The following is an 18,895-nucleotide window of genomic DNA, read 5'->3' as shown; positions in this document are numbered from 1 at the left end:
CCAATACCACTGAATACATACTTGCATTATCATCCGGAGAAATAATTTACCTAAAACGTCTAGTAATTATGTGATGTTGGACTCGTTTACAACTTTGTTAAGACTTTTTATTTTCTTCTACTCTTTTCAGGGCCGATATTGCACTCATTGGCTTGGCCGTTATGGTAAGTGTCCGCATTTCTTGTTACTTTGTGAAATAGTTTTGCTTTCAGTCCTGAATGTTTATGTCTTTCAAAGGTGGTTCTGGTGAGAATGAACCCAATCAAAATGTTTCAAACTGAATGTCCTTTTTTATGAATTTGAGCACATTTTCAGTATCTTTGACAAAATTTGAAAGGTATAGGAGATGTCCTGGGTCACGCCTTTTTCTTGTTTTTGACAGGAAAAAAATACCCCCCCCCCTCCAAATCATTATTATTATTGATTTGGACGTATGATTCATTTTTTTCTTCATCTATTTGGGCACAATTTTGTTCAACTTTACATTTGTGTTCAACTTTACATTGATTGCTTTTTGTCATTTTTTCCCACCAGGGCCAGAACCTGATTCTGAACATGAACGATCATGGATTTGTGGTAAGGTTGTGTCCATTTTCCGCTTGTTTTGGGGACATTTTAGTTTATCTGAAGTGTATAGTGTACTTTGTGCAATCTGTTCATGAAGAACCTTCAGACCTTTACCAGAACTTCAGGAATTTAACCAAAAAAAATCCAAAATTTCTGAAGATCTCAAAATTTGGCTGAATACACATTGAGTATGTAAAAGGTAACTTTTAAACTATTTTTAGCTCATGGCCAGAGCCCTTTAACCCTAACTCCCCAGCCTAATTTACTATATAGGAACCATACAGATTTCAACACCCACCATTGCCCACATGGGAAATTGTACACACACACTGTTGGACTTAGTTTCCGTATGCCAACCCCAGTGTAAAAGACCATCAGTTTAGGAGTACTGTACCTATCCCAACAGATTTAAACAAAACTTGCTGTTGAACTTTGATGGGTTGAGTTTGGTTAGGGTTAATCCTGTTGAATTCAGAAAAACAAATTACGAGACTTCAGGCAATCCTACATGTACACATATATAGCAATTTCTTTGCATGCTCAGTAAGTCAAATTAAGCTGAAACCCATATATACATACATGTACCTTGTGCAAAATCTTTGGTCGAACAGGATCTTTGGGAGCTTCGCTATACCAAATCATTCCATCACATTGGTAAACTTGTTTGACATTCTCTAACCTTTTGATACTTTTTCTCGTTTCACCAATCTTATTACATATAGTGTACATTTGTTTGTGTATTTTTCATGTGTAGGTCTGTGCCTTCAACCGCACCACATCCAAAGTGACCGATTTCCTGAACAAGGAGGCCAAGGGGACCAAGGTCGTCGGCGCGATGTCGATGGAGGAGATGGTGTCCAAGCTTAAGAAGCCTCGCAGGGTCATGATGCTGGTCAAAGCTGGATCGGCGGTCGATGCTTTCATCGACAAACTCGTGAGTCAATGTTTCTCCGAAGAGAGTTTCCACTGTAACTCTTTTAAACAGACACATTCTTTCGAATTAAAGACTGTGAGAGACAGTCTAAGTGTATTCAAGTTGATGACCAGTCAATCGCATGTCAGATCACCTGTTCAATCATATAAGTCAATTACTAATCAAATACAAGTCAATCATTTCAAGTCGCAAACCAATCACAAGCCAAATCGTTAGTAAAGTCAATCCCAAGTCATTCACAAGTCAATCGCAAGTCAGTGACAAGTCAGTCACAAGTCAATCACAAGTCAATCACAGGTCAATCACAAGTCAATCACAAGTCAATTGCTAATCAAATACAAGTCAATCCCAAGTCACTCACAAGTCAATCACAAGTCAATCACAAGTCAATCCCAAGTCAATCACAAGTCAATCCCAAGTCAATCCCAAGTCAGTCACAAGTCAATCACAAGTCAATCCCAAGTCAGTCACAAGTCAATCTCAAGTCAATCACAAGTCAATCACAAGTCAATCCCAAGACAATCCCAAGTCAACCCCAAGTCAATTCCAAATCAATCTCAAGTCAATCGCAAGTCAATTTCATGTCGATCGCAAGTCAGTGACAAGTCGATCATAGGGCAATCGCAAGTCAATCATAAGTAAAGTCACAAGTGTAATCACACGTCAACAACACAGAATCACAAGTAATGTGATGTCGAGTGACGAAAAGATGGCTTTTTCACTATTCCTTCATAAGGTTAGCACTCGGTTCTATAAGGTCAAATTTAAGTTCAAGTATGTTTTTGGTTGTAAAGGTTTTCATTTACTGACGTTACATTCTCACAGGTTCCCCTCCTGGAGAAAGGTGACATCATTATTGATGGCGGCAACTCAGAATACACAGACTCCAATGTAAGTCGGATTTTGATTTCTTAGATCAATTTATGTTTATTTTTTAAAGTTATGCCCATTTTCATTAATACATCGAGTACACATGGGACCAGATTTAGCCTATTCGTTGGCATTGCGAGGTAATCCTGTATGATAGCACTGCCCGACACACAAGCAAATACGTGAGTCGGTGAGTGAGTGAGGTACAAAGTGGACAGTAGGGACTAGCAACTATTTTGCCATCATGCCAAGACAAGAATGCGTCTGGTAACAAGAAAGCATTCGGAGAACGCAACCTCCACCAAGGCTGAACAATTCCCCGGCATATTGTTAGTACATCCAACACAAGGAACTTTTAAAATGTTCAATCATGTTCTAAATGAAAGGACAGAAACACTCTGTATTAATATCGTTCACTTGTTGAATACAGAATTATCAATAGCCTTGGTCAAGGCGCTAAATGTTATTCATCCCGGCTGTGGCGCGTAAACGATATCCTCGCTAGGGCCATGCATTATGCAGTGCATTAAAAATACAGCGCGAACAGCGACCTCATGCGGCCACCATTTCTATGCAAATTAGTTGGACCCTATATCGCGCCTTGGTTCAATCGTCGGCAAAAGCTTATGTTTTTCTTTATTTTGCGCTGGATTTCTAGCGCACGACCTCGTATGCGAATACAGATAAGTGTAGGCGGGGCTAATATGTGGAGTGTCCAATCACACCTTGGTAAATCCGGACGTCATCAAATTGTTTGCAGCTAGCTATTCGCCTTTTGCGGACGTGACAGGAACCACAGTTTTTGTGCATTGGTGCCGTGTGCAGAGACACATAACGTGTACGTGTACATGTATGGATTATGTACGGTGCCACGTTTTACTAAGCAAGTTTCCCCGCAACGATCGACCAATAAGAAAACGACATTTAAGGTCAGCTAAGGCTATTAACATAATGAGCTCCACCCCCAAAACCTCACATGGACAACTGAACCAAGGCGCTATATTGGGTCCAACTGATTTGCATAAAAATAGTGGCCGCGTGAGGTCGCTGTTCGCGCAGTATTTTTAATGCACTGTACTGCATGCATAGCGCATAGACATTATGACTGCATGCATTACCTCGCTACGGCCGGATAAAAAACAATTAGCGCCTTGACCAAGGCTAAATTATCAAGTGCATGTAGCAGAGTTGTGCCATTTCCATAGGGTCACTGTTTACATTAGGGTCGTAAAACAGGGGCTTGCAAGCCACAGGGTGTCTTTTCTAGGGACCAGTGTCCCAGTATATAATGAGTTTAACATACATGTACACTGCCTGTCACTTGCACTGTGTGTATGGTACATGACCCAGAAACGGACAGGTCCATTATTGGTTTTTGTTTTTTCGGGGGAGGCCGGGAAGGGGTGCCCCAGTTTCATAGTCCATGGCATATTTGTACATGAAGAATGTTTAAAATATTCATCTGGATTACGTCCAACATCTAATGGGTCTTTGCTTGTACCAAAGACCACCCCCAAAACAAATTTCATGAAAATCCGTACATAACTTTTAATCCTGTTGACAGTCAAACCAAGGCCGATAAAATACCTCCTGGTGAAGGTCAATGTACTTGCATTGTACATTGGCATAGTGACATCTCATTGATTGAGGTGGAGTTAGCGTTCTCATAATCGGTACTTTATTTTATATATTGGCATGAGGAACTGGTAGAATAGATTATACTTAGTAGATCATGTCCATCAAAATCCATCACTCGCTCTCCTTCACTTAATGATCAGGACCACATCCATTGAAACCCACCAATGGTGCTGGTCGCAGATTTTGATGGAGTTAGGAAGGTTAAGGATAAAAGAAACATCCAATCAATAGCCAGTCTGGGTCGATTTAAAGCTACAGTCCATCATTTGTAATTTGTGCATTTTGTTCGTTTGAAGCAACAAAAGAGTTCAAAATCTAATGAAGGATACTGAGCAACTAACCTGATGAAGTTTCAGCTCAGCTTCAGCTGTACATTCCGAGAAAAACAGCATTCTACGATCTCAATTTCAAATTTACTGAATCATGTTTTGAATTGTTTTGAATTGCAGCTATATACGCAACGTCGCGCACTGATCCGACGAATTATAGCAACCGCGCGCGCGTGTGTGTCGTTCCAATACTTGTGCGCGCTGCGCTGAATAACAAAACGAACTACTAATTTAAATTTTCCTACGGTGCTTCTTAAGAATCACCGTTGGAAAGGCCTTCTTTCGTTGATTACTTCAAAATGACAGCTTTCCAGAAAGAATAATTTCACAGGGAGTTTAGTTCCCTTACGCTCTTTCAACCAAGTTTGTTTTTCAACAATAATTACGCCAGTTACTTTTCGGATGGCTGCAAATGATGGACTCTAGCTTAAATAATACAATTTCTGTGTGCTCACTGCAGCTTTATTGGCTTGCCCTGTGTTTTTTTTAATAGTTAAAATATTGTTGTGGAGTTTACGAAACTCATGCTTAAAATTTTTTTAACTTTTTTTGTTATTTCTGACGTAGCGTCGTTGCGCAGCTCTAGCTGAGAAAGGTATATTGTTTGTGGGTAGTGGAGTGAGCGGTGGTGAGGATGGGGCTAGGTACGGACCATCCCTCATGCCCGGCGGGGCAGAAGAGGCTTGGTGAGTAGTTTGGTAAAGATACACTTATATTCCAAAATTATGATTGATTTTCGAAAACCTGAAAAGGTAGAGGCATCATGCTCGGCAAGTGTACACATGGTTCAGCATTGACTTGTAACCTCCTCAACAGTTAGAAAGAGAGAATTGCAAAGACGATGTGTGTTCGTGCATATTCAAACAAAAATATTTATTATGTGCAAAGGCATTAGAATGAAGGGGTGCGAGAATTTGTGCATGGATGGAGTGTGTCCCACACTCTCAAAGTGGTTACAATGTACAGACATATTGTTTGATGTGCACATGCTCAGAAAATGGTTTCTTTTTTTAGCATTTTTTTTTTTACTTCGCTGTTCCATGAACTGTAACACCCTACTGAGTTTTACTAAGAACAGTCCTAGTCCACCAAAATTCATGACCGACTCTGTTTTGCATAATCCTCAGTACCAAATCCGCCAAAATCCACCACAAATCCACCACTGCTATACATACATACCGGTAGGTGGATTTTCATGGACTTGGTTCTCATGCCTTGCCTGCCAAATCCCCCCAAATGGTGGGATGGATTTTGATGGAGTTGGGAAGGTTAGGGTTAAAAAGCGTCGTGTAGATATGTGTTTTTTTTGCTCAATAAACCAGTTCCTTTTTTACGTCAAAAAGTTGATGATATTCATGCATACGTGTACATTGCATCATGCTTTCAAAATCAACAAACTTCAATAAAAGTTGCATCATGCTTTCAAAATCAACAAACCTCAATAAAAATTGCATCATGCTTTCAAAATCAACAAACCTCAATAAAAATACACTTAAGAATGAGATTTCTATATATTTGGACTGCATAAAGGCAGACTACCGGTACAGGTACATGTAGCTACAAGCGTTTATCCCGACGTGAAAATTACCTGTGCACATGCTCCATATGAACACACGGTTGACTTAAATTCATTGGAGGGGTTTTGTTAAATGTATGGAGGTTCTTCCTTGTTTGTTTGGCATTGTTGTCAATGGATTTGCAGTGGCCCGGATCCTTCCACCAAGTGTTTGAATAAAAACCCTGTTTCCTATCTTCACTTCCTGTTGTTTTTCACTTTACCCAACATACATGTACTTGTTTATCCTGAAGTGATGATTATCATATCTTGATGTGCGCAATACATGCAACTCTTTTGGAATATACAGAGCTGAATTACGTATTTCATTGAACAGGTTGTGTGGAAGGTAACTGGATTCTTCAGTGTGCAATTGGCATTGTCAATGGATTTGCCCTGGCCCATATACATGTACCTTCCAATGGGGGCATGTATTTCAACAGAATCCTGTTACCTTGCTTTATTTCCTGTTGCCTAAATTTCCATGGTCCTAGCTTCAGGGAAATATAATCCCTTTTTTATTTCCTTGTGGTGTGTACTAATGCAAAAGGACATGAACACAATGAATATGGCATGGTACTCAACATGCATTCAGAGGTCACACAGTTGACCTTAAACATGTTAAAGTGGCCCAATCAGGAAGTCATTTCAGCTTAGGTCAGACAGTATCGCACAATTTTTATTTAGTGCTTTATATTTGAAATGTGTGCAGTTTAATGTTTCAATGTTAATTGTATTGTTCCGTGGATACATGTTCATTAAAGTGAAGTGGCAGTAAAATTGGTTGCCCTTGCAGCTATATTTGCACTGCGACCAGCTTTGAGGTAAATTAACAGGGATACATGTAGGCATAAGTAGACCTAAATAATGAAAGGTTTGCGGAAACACCATGTGCGAATAATTTCTCAACTAAGAGAATGGTTCAGAAAAGAACCAGAGGTATAAACTCGATGTTCCGGTCAGTATGCTCTGACCGTCTTCAGGAGAATGCTCTGACCGTCTTCAGGGGCATTCTCCTGAAGACGGTCAGAGCATACTGACTGGAACGTCGAGTTTATACCTCTGGTTCTTTTCCGAACCATTCTCTTAGTTGAGAAATTATTCGCACATGGTGTTTCCGTACACCTTTCATTATTTAGTATCTCCACCTACATGTAGCAAAGCCTCAAATCTTACTTATGAGTAGACCTCTTGTGCATTCATTGTTAAAGATACACACCCCATGCTCTTTAAAAAAAAATTGCTTCTTACGATTTTTTAATTTGTAGGTTTTGTTTTAATGAAAAAAATACTTTAGTCTGATTTTGGGTGTCTGAAACCTATCTTTTTTGGAACAAATAACCACCCTGCAGGAGCCAAATTATTGTCAGCAAGAGCCAAATTGTACGTTTGTGAAGAGAAACAATTCAATAACTGAGTGATTTTTTTTTTTTTGTTCAATGTCTCATTCAAAAGTGAAGAATAACGTATATTGGTAGGAAAATAGCCACTGAAATTTTAAAAAACATAGTTTTTCGAGGTGAAACTTGAAAATAGCACGTTGAATGATCTTTAATGAATTAACGTAACAAATTACAACTTGGAGACAGCTATTGAATGCAATTTAACTGTTGAAGCTTTACATGTACGGTATGTCTTAGAATCTGTACTTTCCTGGTTTTGATTTGATACAGGCCGCACATTAAAGACATTTTCCAGGGCATCGCGGCCAAAGTGGGCGATGAGCCGTGCTGTGATTGGGTAAGATTTGGCATTGGGCATACATGCACGTAGGATCATTTGCATTTGTCGTGATTTCATGAAATGGACTTATTTAAGGGCCGTTCATGCATAGAACCTATAGGTCACAAGGAGTGCCCGAGTGCTGGCTCTGTCATGGGAATGTAATACATACTAAACCTAGCATACCCGAGCGTACGTATGAAGTCAAAAGCTGGCTCATGGCTGTTTAACGGATGTCGTATTTGAGAAAGCCATTTGTGCTCAGCAATGGTTAGGTCTTAACCATCGTTAGAACTGATACAAATTCCTCTTTTCTTGAGAGTGACAGCATACCAGGCTCAACAATTTCACAGGATGTTTCATACCGTTATTTACTTACAATCAAGTCGGCTATTTCTTGATACTTGGGCAGTTTTAAGTGTGTAAGTGTTTGCAAATGATCCTATATGCCTTTATAAAATGTTTCTTTGCCTTTGCCACCAGGTCGGGAGTGCCGGAGCCGGCCACTACGTCAAGATGGTCCACAACGGCATCGAGTACGGAGACATGCAGCTGATCTGCGAAGCCTACCACCTGATGAAAGACTTGCTGGGAATGTCCTGTGACGAAATGTCGGCGGTAAACAAAAGCAGTTGGCCATTTGTGAATATGCCCGTCCCATTTGAGAATCAGCCCTGCCCGTTTGGCAATATGCGCTGACCATTTGGGAATATGCCCTGACCATTTGAGAATATGCCCTGCCTGTTTGAGAATTGGGCCGTTCCTGTGGCTTCAATCATATCCTTGTCCCCATGTGGAATTGCAAGTCGTAGCCAAGTTATGCGGACATGGCCCACTGGGCCCAATTTCATAGAGCTGCTTAAGCACAAAATTTGCTTAAGCACAAAAAAACATTGCTTAGTAAAATTGGGTTACCGGCTAAAACTCCATGCGATGTACATTGCTTGTGACTGGTATTTAGCGGTTGTTTACTTAGCAAAACAATCGCATGGAGTTTTGGCCGGTAACCTGATTTTATTAAGCAAGACGTTTTTGTGCTTAAGCAAATTTTGTGCTTAAGCAGCTCTATGAAATTGGCCCCTGGTCTTTCCATTATGTTGAATATTTTGATTCAAGTGCAGGGGTTGGGAACCAGTGTAGCTACGAAAACAGTTTGGCATTAAAACATCAGCGCTTACCAGGGAAATCTCCTACAGCTGTGATTTGATATTTTCCATGTCAAGGGGGTACATGTGCACAGAGCACACAATCCCTTCGTAATCTGATTTCTCGACTGTCAATTCGTAGGCATACATGTAGTCGTGACATCACTCAGAGGTTAACCGGCTGCAACCTCGTGCCCATGGGTACGATCTTGCAGCGCCATGTTGTTTCCCATCATGCCTTGCGCGATCGTAACCCCTGGAATTGTGTAATTTAAATGTACCAAAATACGGTACATTATAATTAGGGCTGCAGTTTATCCGTTTTACGTGCCGACGCCATCTTTAAAATGTTAAAAGTTGTGATTTTGAAGAATCAATCCTTTCAAACACAACGTTTGGACGTTGTGTTAATTAGCAAAGATTTGTATTAAATGTACGTACCCCTTTCGTGCCTTTACAACCACAGATACAGGGTTTTTTTTAGCGAAAAACGCGGCTGACATAATCCATATCGTACAGGCTTCGCGACTTTTGAATCATTTTTTTTTTTCGTACGTGACGTTACGTGCAAAGCTAAGCACGCGAGCGCATTATGGGCGCGCCCGGCGTGCAATTTTCGAAATGCCCGCGCTGTACGCTGTGAATAGCCATTCAGTGTCATTTACATCATCATCACAGCCAGGGGTTAGTGTAAGGAACGAGCACGCGCCCCTGGAGTCGAGGCTGAACCGGCTGCAACCACGATTTCTGGTTCACTGGCACTGCAAACGGTTATTGGTTTACACGCGCTGCAAAGGCCCAGTGAACACTGTGTCTGTGCCTCATAATTGGCTTGAATCTCCTCTTTGAAGCAAAAAAACAAGCACAATTGTGGTTGTAACGCTCGTGTTGACAATCTGCTGAAAGGCAGTGAACCATTTTCAGGTACTAATTTGTGAAAATGTTTTATGAAAGTAGGATGTAAAATTGCTGTTTATTATCGCGTGTGTCAAACTTATGTGTGATGCTTCATGAAGGATTGTGCGCAAACTTTTGCTGATATTGTTTTATTTCATCAATGTTTTTTACTGACAGGTGTTCTCAGAGTGGAACAAGTCCGAGCTGGACTCCTTCCTGATTGAGATATCGGCAGATATCCTCAAATTTAAGGACACCGACGGTTCACCACTTGTGGAGAAAATACGCGACTCGGCTGGCCAGGTAAGAAATTATAAAACTTAAAATCACAAATGATAAGCCTTTGTTGTTATCAAGAGTCAGTCGAACATGTTTGCAGACTTGCATTCTGGGAGCCGTCCGGGTACGATCTGTAAACTAGTCAGGCATGTAACTTTTCCTCGGATCAGCTGATTTCCTCTTTTTCTACTTCCCATGTGTGCCATTAAAAATAGAAAAACACTGTACAAAGTCTGTGAAAAATTTGAATTTCCTCTTTTGTTGTGACTTCCCAGTTGCATGCCTGACTAGTGTAGGTATGTAGGCCCATGTATGCACACAGAAAAGTTTGAACCTTGAACAGTGCAGCCTAGTGTCAAATGACATTGCCGCTCCCTAACTGTGTTTTGCATATGGCCCGACTGTAACCATCAGTTTTCTTCTTTGCGTTTGTAGAAAGGCACAGGGAAGTGGACGGCCATATCAGCGCTGGACCAGGGCATGCCTGTCACACTCATTGGTAAGCAACTGTGGACATTAAACACACTGAACTCCACCTTTTCATATATTTTTCATTTCCCCCCCCCCCCCCCCCCCCCACAATCTCACCAATTTCAGACTCCAAATAGATCCGTGTAGACATGTTGTGAACATTGTATTAACTTTCCATTGACTAGACTCTAAGAGTTTTCTGAATGGATGTTAGCTCATTTTACGCCTAGGTGCCATTGTTGGTTGTTTTCATCTGATCAGTGTAAGTAATTTGTTTGTTCTCACTTTCAGGCGAGGCTGTGTTTGCACGCTGTCTGTCCTCCATCAAGGACATGCGCATCGAAGCCAGCAAGGTCCTGCCCGGACCCGCGGCCACCAAATTTGAGGGCGACAAGACTGAAATGGTGGAGCACATCCGCAAGGTTAGCCATACAGCCCTCCATCTTGGAGTGTAATTTGTTGGCAGTCAGACAGATCAGTCCCATTCTACTGAGACACCTAGCTACTGCACGGCACCACCCTTTAGGTTAAAAGGAAAATACAACATTTGCAAACATCAAAAAATAAAACTACCAAATCATTTTGAAATACCTTGCTGGACTGTTTAAGTGAATGACAGTGTAAAGCATCCTGTAAAATCATGGCACCTGGTATACTGTCATTTTCAAGAAAAGTGGTATTTTTGTATCAATTTCCAACGCTGGTCGGCCGACCAGCGTTGGAAAAAAACTGGCTTTTTTCAAATACTGGCCCCAATTGACCATCGCACTTGTTTCCAATCGATAACACACCTATGAACGGGTACAAGCCAGCTAGACTGGTTCCCTGACCTTACAATTCCCCAATGTATGTAAACTGCTCTGTTTCTTCTTATATGGAGTCAGGGAACCAGACTACAGGAAAATGATTGTTTTTCTTGGTTTTTATAGCATTTTCGAACCCAAAACCTCAAAAAAGTCAGTGTAACAATATTTGCTATATATTTCCAACCCCCCAATTCCATCCATTTCTGAAAATTACAGCAAAAGCAAATGATGTATATTCTCTTTAACCTGTAGTTTACCATGACTGTTATATCACGGCTGCCACTACAGCCAAAATGTTAGTAAGCTGAATGGTGCATGAATAATGCTCACAATACCCTCTCTCGCGTCTGCGTCACAGGGAGTGAAATTGGCACAAATGGTTTGATCGCTTTATTATTTGGTTCATTAAATCAACTCGTGACCATATCATTGCAATAAACAAAACAAGCTACGATACGCACTTGGCGTCAATTATTTTAGACAGCTGTATACTATTTTTTCTCAAGATTTGTTTTATTCGCCAACCGACCCTACTTCAAAGGCAAATGAAACGTTTCTTGTTCCTCTCTCCACCAGGCACTGTATGCCTCCAAGATCGTGTCCTACGCCCAGGGTTTCATGCTGCTACGTGAGGCAGCCAAACAATACAGCTGGACCCTGAACTACGGCAGCATTGCACTCATGTGGCGTGGTGGCTGCATCATCCGCAGGTAAGACGAACGTTATGACAAAGAATGGTTCTATCTTGAAAAAAAAATACATTACATAATGAAGTCCACCACCAAAGGCGTGGTGGATTTTGATGGACTTATGTACACATGGCCTATATGACAATATTGGATGCTAGGCATAATCGATTGAGTTCCCCGGCAGTGCTTCAGGCCTCCCGCCCCATGTCCATCACACTCCATCAAGAGTTTTGTCAAACCAGGCCTGCAGGACCATGTCCCCCAAAATCCACAAAATGGGGGAGGGGGTGGATTTTGATGGAGTTGTTAAGGTGCAAACTTCTCCCGAGCTCTACTTTCAATCTTGCAACGCCCCAAATAATTTGTTTTCGCTTTTTTTTTTCTGTTTGGATGCAGTCGTTTCCTTGGCAACATCAAGGAGGCCTTCGACAAGAACAAAGATCTGTCCAACCTGCTCCTGGACGACTTCTTCCGCGGCGAGATCACCAAGTGCCAGGACTCTTGGCGCAAAGTGGTGGCCCAGGGGGCACTGAGCGGCATCGCCACACCAGCGTTCAGCTCGGCCCTGGCGTTCTTTGACGGCTTCCGCTCTGAGCGCACGCCAGCTAACCTCATCCAGGTACGTTGCTAAACCTCACCTGAAGAGGGCGCTATTGGCTCTGTAGTCAGGCGTGCAACTTTTCCTCAGATCAGCTGATTTCCTCTTTTTTTACTTCCCATGTGTGCCATTGAAAACAGAAAAACACTGTACAAAGTCTGGGGAAAATTTGAATTTCCTCTTTTTTGGTGATTTCCCAGTTGCAGATTTCCCAGGTACAGAACTGTATATTTAGAGAGTTGCGATATATGACCTTTAATCTTTTCTTCTTGTCTTGCAGGCCCAGCGTGACTACTTCGGTGCCCATACTTACGAGCTTCTGTCGGCTCCCGGCAAATTCGTGCACACCAACTGGACCGGCCATGGCGGTAATGTGTCATCCAGCACATACAATGCTTAGGCTAACTGCGTCATGCGTTTAGGTCCAATTAAAAAAAAATTCTGACTCAGATATTCCACTTTTTGTATTTTCAAGATTTTTAACATCAAGATTTTTTTGTAGTACTTGTTCGCAGAGAGTATGAACAAAAGGGGTGAGCTTTGGTGCTTACAGTGAAATACTAAAACAAAAAAAGTAATAATTGGTTGAAGGAGAACTGTGACGTAGGAATGGTTGATAGGTAGAATAAAGGTATGATTTTTTTTACAGAGAATATTAGAGTCTTGTTTCTAAAATCAATGTCAAACTTTCCATGGTAGTAAGGCTCATCCTGATTATTCAATTGTTTACAAAAGAAGATACGCACTAACACAATTTCAAAGCACAACATTTGCTTTTTTAATTATCAGATTTAGATATATAACAGATATATTGAATATGATTCGTGTTTGAAACAAAACCTCCAAAATCCTCCATTGTGCGGGAAACCAATGGTGCATTTTGTATGCTCCGTCATTTATAACTCCCAAAGGGCATCAAGCCACACGGTAAAAGCTACTGGGCAGTACATCTTTAATCCCTTCTTTAATCTTTAATCACCTAAATCCCTTCTGGAACCAATAGCTTGCCTGCCAAAATTGCCCCTAAATAGGGGGATGGATTTTGATGGAGTTGGGACGGTAAGTTAATCCAACGAAATCCTCCGAAATCTGTTAGTGGATTATAAAGGATTTTGGTGGGTTAGGATTAGGGTTGATATACATTGTAATATACTATGAAACATCCTTTATACATTTGTTGGTGCAAAGCTGCATCTTATTGCAGCCATGTTGACCAGGTTCCCAGAGTGTATAATGTATGATTTACAGTGGAATTGATCAGCAAGTGCTTGGCACCAGACTATTTCTTTTTGGTCACATGCTGTCAATTAAAAAGGTCAAAACATAGACTTGCTTAAAAAAAACTTTTTCAAGTTATAAATCTGAATTTTGGTTTAAGTGTTGAAATATAAACAACATCTGGGTTTAAAGTAGATTATAATATTATTTTAGTTGAGCAGTCCTTTTCCTTAGTCAATGTGCATTAAAAGAAATTTGCTATTTTTGTACAAGAAAGAAATATTTTACATTTAAAGTACTATAATTAAACACGATAAGGCTATTGGGTTGCAATAATTTCTTGTAAGAACCTATTAAAAGTTGATTTACTATCCTGAGTAAAGATTTAGAATTAAAGTATTTGTGTGGCATGTACATGTAGCTGGTTTTCCCTGTACATTCCCAAAAAATTATGCAGTTCTTAATAGGTTTCAAATGCTGATTAACTCAACTCAAGATGTAGGCTGATGTGTTTCATATTTACAGTATCATTGAAAGCCCTTGAGGAAAATGTCGCAGTAAAACAAAATATTCTAAAACTTTGAATGTTTTGAAGAGGGTGTCATTGTGAATCAATATATTCTAATTACAGGACAAGTTGAAAAAATTGAAATAAAAAACGTTTCTTTCTGGTGAATATACATTACAATTCTTCACTTTTTGTTGAAATTATTCTTCTCCAGAAAACTTGTGTCCTGAAAATACACTAAACTTATAGCGACACTGCCACTAAAGTAAGGTTGAGAATGCATCAAGGTCTTAGTTGGAGACTGAGTGAAGGCCTCCACAACAAGCTAAGTGCGGACAATGGCACGCATTTCAAATGGCACTGGGGCGAATGTTAATCCTGTCGAACCCTTGAAGGAGATCGGGGGAGCACCATCGGGTCTCTGGAAGGTGAACTGATGCAGAAGGCCACTGAAGAACAGGAAAAGCTCCATCTTGGCCAGTGGTTCCCCAAGGCACATCCGGCGTCCTGAAGATTGAAAGCAAACCAAATATACAACACTTGGTATTGTAAAACTTAATTATAACAATCTTTTTTTTTTATAAAGCGTACATATCCACTGGTATTGGAGCTCAAGGTGCTAGATCATTTTTATCCTGCTCATTGGGCCAATGAAACATTCCAAATACCATTTCGGCTCCCTGGGAAGTATACAGCTCGATGCTGCCATTTCAGGGAAAAGCGGCTAAAATCAATCGTAATAACCATCTCTGCCCTCACAGGTACCCAATTTACTCTGGGTTGGGACAAGCAATGAGTGACAAAGTACGTTGCCCAAGGGCACCCACACCATACCACCAGGCTGCCTGGATTCGGACCCATAAATGGCAGAATTACCGGTACCTACAGACCACAAATTGCTCCAGACCACAAGGCCACAGCACTCCACTCCAAAATATCAAATGCAGCTCAGCCTGCACTGCACTTGAAAGTTACCAATTTCAAGTATCTCTTCTCTTGAGTTCTGGGGCAATTGCTGCTAAGAATCTTGCTCAAGGACATAGGAAACTATGATTCCCTGGTTGGGTTAGAACGTGTGTTTGAAAGGCCTCGGATAATCTCGAATCAATTCTGAGATTCAAGAGATAGTACCTACCTACGCTGAATGGCATAAACTCATTCTTTCTGGTCACATGGCCATCCTTGTCCAGAAACCTCTCAGGTTTGAACAGGCCTGGTTCAGGCCACACCTCTGGGTCACGCCCCAAAGCCCAGAAGTTTGGTAGCAGGATGGTTCCTTTTGGGATGGTGTAGCCCATGAGTGTTGTGTCTTCAGCAGCCTTGTGGGGTAGGCCAAGGGGCACGATGTTGGCGATGCGTTGGATCTCAAGCATGGTAGCCTCGGTGTACGGGAGGTTTGGTTTATCAGACATCTGTGGGAGGCGATCCCGACCAACAACAGAGTCAATTTCTTGCTGAACCCGAGCTTGTATCTCAGGGTTAGCCATCATGTACAGAAGACTCCACTGCAGTGTGGTGGCAGTGGTCTCTGTACCTGCAAAGAAGAGGTCTCCCGATGTTGTCATCATGTCGCCCATGCTCACTTCCCTATTCCTGTATTCAGTATTCAGACACAAGTAAAGGAAATCTGTTGGGTCGCTCTGGGGATCGAAGGCTCCTCGATGCCAAAGAAGGGCTTCCTGAACAAAAGCGTTGTACTTCCTAAAGTTTTGAGAAATCTCCCTCAGGGATGGTATGAATGCCGCAACCAGATTTGCAAATGGCATGAAAAAGAGGATACCGCCAGAGCCAAGAAGCTCAAAGGTACGAATCGTTTGACGGAGAAGCTCTTTGAATTTGGGGTCATCATAATCATATCTTGTGCCGTACACAACTGCGCAGATGATGTTTGAAATGGCACTGTGGAAGAGATGGACAGTGTTTATAGGTTTGTCCTTCATACTTTTGAATTCCTGGATCAGCGATTTGACTTCTTGTGCAATTGAACCCTCAAAACCAGACCTGCCGATGCTAAAGTCTCGCATGAACTGCATGACCAAATTCCTCTGCGTTTTCCACGTCTGCCCGGATCCTATAGTGACACCTGCAAGAAAACCACTGTGCGGTAACTGACTGGTTTTTTTTCTATTAAAGGGAATGTACATCATTGGCTTTTGCTGTAATTTTCAGAAATGAACTATTTGAGGGGTTAGTATAATAGATCAAATATTGTTACACTGACATTTTTGAAGTCTTGTGTTCGAAAAGGTTGGAAAAACCAAGAAAAACAAAAATGTTCAAGTAGTCTGGTTCCCTGACTCCACAAAAGATAACATGGATCAATTTATAGATGATGGAAATTGTAAGGCAATGGAACCAGTCTAGCTGGCCTGCACCCGTTCATGAACATGTAACCAATAGCAAACAAAATTTGGACTGAAAAAATGGTCAATTTGGAGCAGTAGTTGAAAAATAGTGAGGTTTTTCCAACGCTGGTCGGCCGACCACCGTTGGAAATGTATGCAAAAATACCATTTTCTTGAAAATGACTTCACACCAGGTGCCATAATTTTACAAGACGCTTGAGACTGTCATTTACCAACATCCTAGTAAGGTATTTCGTAAAAACTTGGTAGTTTTATTTTTCGATGTTTGCAAATGTTGTATATTCCCTTTAAGGATGGTATACCATTTATGCTGTCGACTGTCAATGTTGAGGTTGACTAGATGGGATATGTTTTAGGTGAAAAATACCTTGTGTAATTTGTTTTTGCCGTTAAACTGTTACCGAGGTTTAAGAGGTGAATTGTAAAGTTTGTTGGGATTAAGGAAAGGATTCTGTGAAATGAAATGAGTTCTATGAGTTAGGCTTTTGAATGAAGTGTAATGCTTGAAAATAAGAAATGTGCGCCCCCATGTTCACTTTTTTTTGGTAACAGAACATGTGAAAAGAAAATCTAAGTTTTGCAAGAAGCCTGGCAAGGTTTTGTGATGAGCACTTATTGCTACATGTACATGTAGTTCTTTTAAGATAATCTGTAAAATATCATGTGTGTGTTTTTTTTACCTTTGGTTGTGTGATGTTTTTCAAGAAAGAGTGATCTTCTTTCAGGTGAATAGAAGTTTAGTGGACACACTGGAAAGGTTATGAAGAGATGCTGCATGATTCTGAGGTATGGAATATCTTGACTTGAGGTAAACTGACAACTTTGTGTGTACAATGCTTCGAACAATAATGTTCCATAGCTTTTTTTAGTATGGCAGAAGCACTAGAATGACGTTCTTCAAATGTCTGGGTACAAACGCCGGTACCCCAGCCCAACTTATCATCTTTCAGTTTCAAAGCATTTTAACATGGATAATTTTATTTTAAAAAGGGGGAGGGGTCCATGCATTCCTGTGCAAAGAAGTTGTAGGGGATTCAACTTGCTCACCCGGGACATTATACCTACCTATGCCTGGGCTAATACTCCGGGCTACCTCGGACACTGGTCTGTCACTCAGGAGTGGATTGTTGAAAGCTTGATAGATTGCCTTGTAGCCGTGCAAAACGACAATGCGCTTTCCACCAACCAAATCTATTCGCAAGACAGGCCCATATTGCTTCGACAATCTAAGTAAAAATCAAATACACATGTAGTTAGTTTTAATAACATTGTAACGGACAGCTTGTATAGCACTTTCGTTGTTGCTGTTGTTCCTAGCCGCCACCGGAGGGCTCCTCGCGACGGCGCATTTGGCGCGATGGGCCACAGGTACAGGTGCGCTGACCTGGTTTTGGGACTGGCTAGCGCGCGATCCCGAAATGTACTGTTAGGTTGCTTAAGTGGGGTTCTATTGTTCACCTGCGCGAGTATAGGGCCTGGCTAAATTCCAGGGTTGGGTAAAGTTATTTTGTGAAGCTGTGCTTATCATGCTGAGTCCGTTTGGCGCAGAGCTTCCTTTGGAGTTAGAAATCCTGTGTGTGTGTACCTTTTCTTGCGTTTTGCTCGACTTGGGGGACAAGTGCCCAATAGGTTCCCACTATATTGATATCAGCAGAGCTAGCAATATATGTAAGTACATGTACCTCCTTTCGAAGGGCCAGGATTTGTCATTGTGACTTATAATAGATCGATTTGTTTGAAGTTACGTAAACACCTACCTCAGGAACATTTCATGCGGCTCCCCACCCGCCGCAATCAAGTTTGGCAAGTTGCCAAGTAGTGGCCACGGCCATGGCCCAGGTGGTAGATTGCGTGTTGTCCTATCACGACGGCGAAGGATCCAAGACACGAAGAGGAAAACGAAGACAAAGACCAGGACCGTGGTGGTGGAGGTTCCCGATGAGATAGCATCCAATAGTGTGCCCAACGCAGGAGCAGCCATAACGGAGGTGGGGACGATTGAATTGGTGGCTAATTACTGAAGTGTAGTTCTACTGTCGGCCTCCATTTTGTTCACTACAAGGCTATCCTACCTGCAGCCCAACGCCATTGGTGATGTGGACTTTGGTATCGCCGATGTGACCTTGCCGCGTACTTTTGCTCTCTCTATTAGATGGCACTATCAGCTGCATGCACAGGCCTGAGGCTCCAACAACAACAGTTTTTCAAATCCCATGGACATTTGCTCGAGCGTGTAGGCCTTTGTATTGTGCAGTTAGTACTAGGCTATACCAACAAGATCGTTGTCAAAAGGTCGAATATCT

General features: G+C 41.5%; 2 protein-coding genes across 3 annotated transcripts in view; one reads left to right on the top strand and one right to left on the bottom strand.

Moving 5' to 3' along the window:
• LOC119731842 (6-phosphogluconate dehydrogenase, decarboxylating-like) overlaps window positions 1-14,398 on the top strand; it is a 26,335-nt gene extending 11,937 nt beyond the window's left edge. For both annotated transcript variants that reach the window (XM_038205121.1, XM_038205122.1), the window contains 13 exons: window positions 131-164; window positions 535-576; window positions 1,322-1,501; window positions 2,327-2,392; window positions 4,906-5,024; window positions 7,567-7,633; window positions 8,099-8,233; window positions 9,835-9,960; window positions 10,372-10,435; window positions 10,699-10,829; window positions 11,790-11,923; window positions 12,299-12,521; window positions 12,781-14,398. In XM_038205121.1, the coding sequence (XP_038061049.1) occupies window positions 131-164; window positions 535-576; window positions 1,322-1,501; window positions 2,327-2,392; window positions 4,906-5,024; window positions 7,567-7,633; window positions 8,099-8,233; window positions 9,835-9,960; window positions 10,372-10,435; window positions 10,699-10,829; window positions 11,790-11,923; window positions 12,299-12,521; window positions 12,781-12,900 (1,441 nt within the window). In that variant the 3' untranslated portion in view covers window positions 12,901-14,398. The remainder of the gene's footprint in view (window positions 1-130; window positions 165-534; window positions 577-1,321; window positions 1,502-2,326; window positions 2,393-4,905; window positions 5,025-7,566; window positions 7,634-8,098; window positions 8,234-9,834; window positions 9,961-10,371; window positions 10,436-10,698; window positions 10,830-11,789; window positions 11,924-12,298; window positions 12,522-12,780) is intronic.
• LOC119731843 (cytochrome P450 2J6-like) lies at window positions 13,666-18,895 on the bottom strand. Its single transcript, XM_038205123.1, has 4 exons — window positions 18,350-18,895; window positions 17,658-17,818; window positions 15,362-16,309; window positions 13,666-14,733 (listed from the first exon to the last, which is right to left on the bottom strand). Exons 1-4 carry the CDS (start codon window positions 18,571-18,573, stop codon window positions 14,552-14,554), a joined length of 1,515 nt encoding a protein of 504 aa, XP_038061051.1. The 5' UTR covers window positions 18,574-18,895; the 3' UTR covers window positions 13,666-14,551.

The sequence above is a fragment of the Patiria miniata genome, unplaced genomic scaffold (assembly GCF_015706575.1).
Source record: "Patiria miniata isolate m_02_andy unplaced genomic scaffold, ASM1570657v1 HiC_scaffold_24, whole genome shotgun sequence".
NCBI lineage: Eukaryota > Metazoa > Echinodermata > Asteroidea > Valvatida > Asterinidae > Patiria > Patiria miniata.
Note: the sequence above shows the minus strand (reverse complement) of the source record. Positions and strands in the feature narration are given on the sequence as shown.

Excerpts from the sequence above, each read along its gene's own strand:
- LOC119731843 (XM_038205123.1), bottom strand. The coding sequence starts at position 18,573 with ATGGCTGCTCCTGCGTTGGGCACACTATTGGATGCTATCTCATCGGGA. Across the intron at positions 17,819-18,349 it reads CCGCATGAAATGTTCCTGAG|ATTGTCGAAGCAATATGGGC; the intron begins GTAGGTGTTTAC and ends ATTTTTACTTAG. Across the intron at positions 16,310-17,657 it reads GAGTATTAGCCCAGGCATAG|GTGTCACTATAGGATCCGGG; the intron begins GTAGGTATAATG and ends GTTTTCTTGCAG.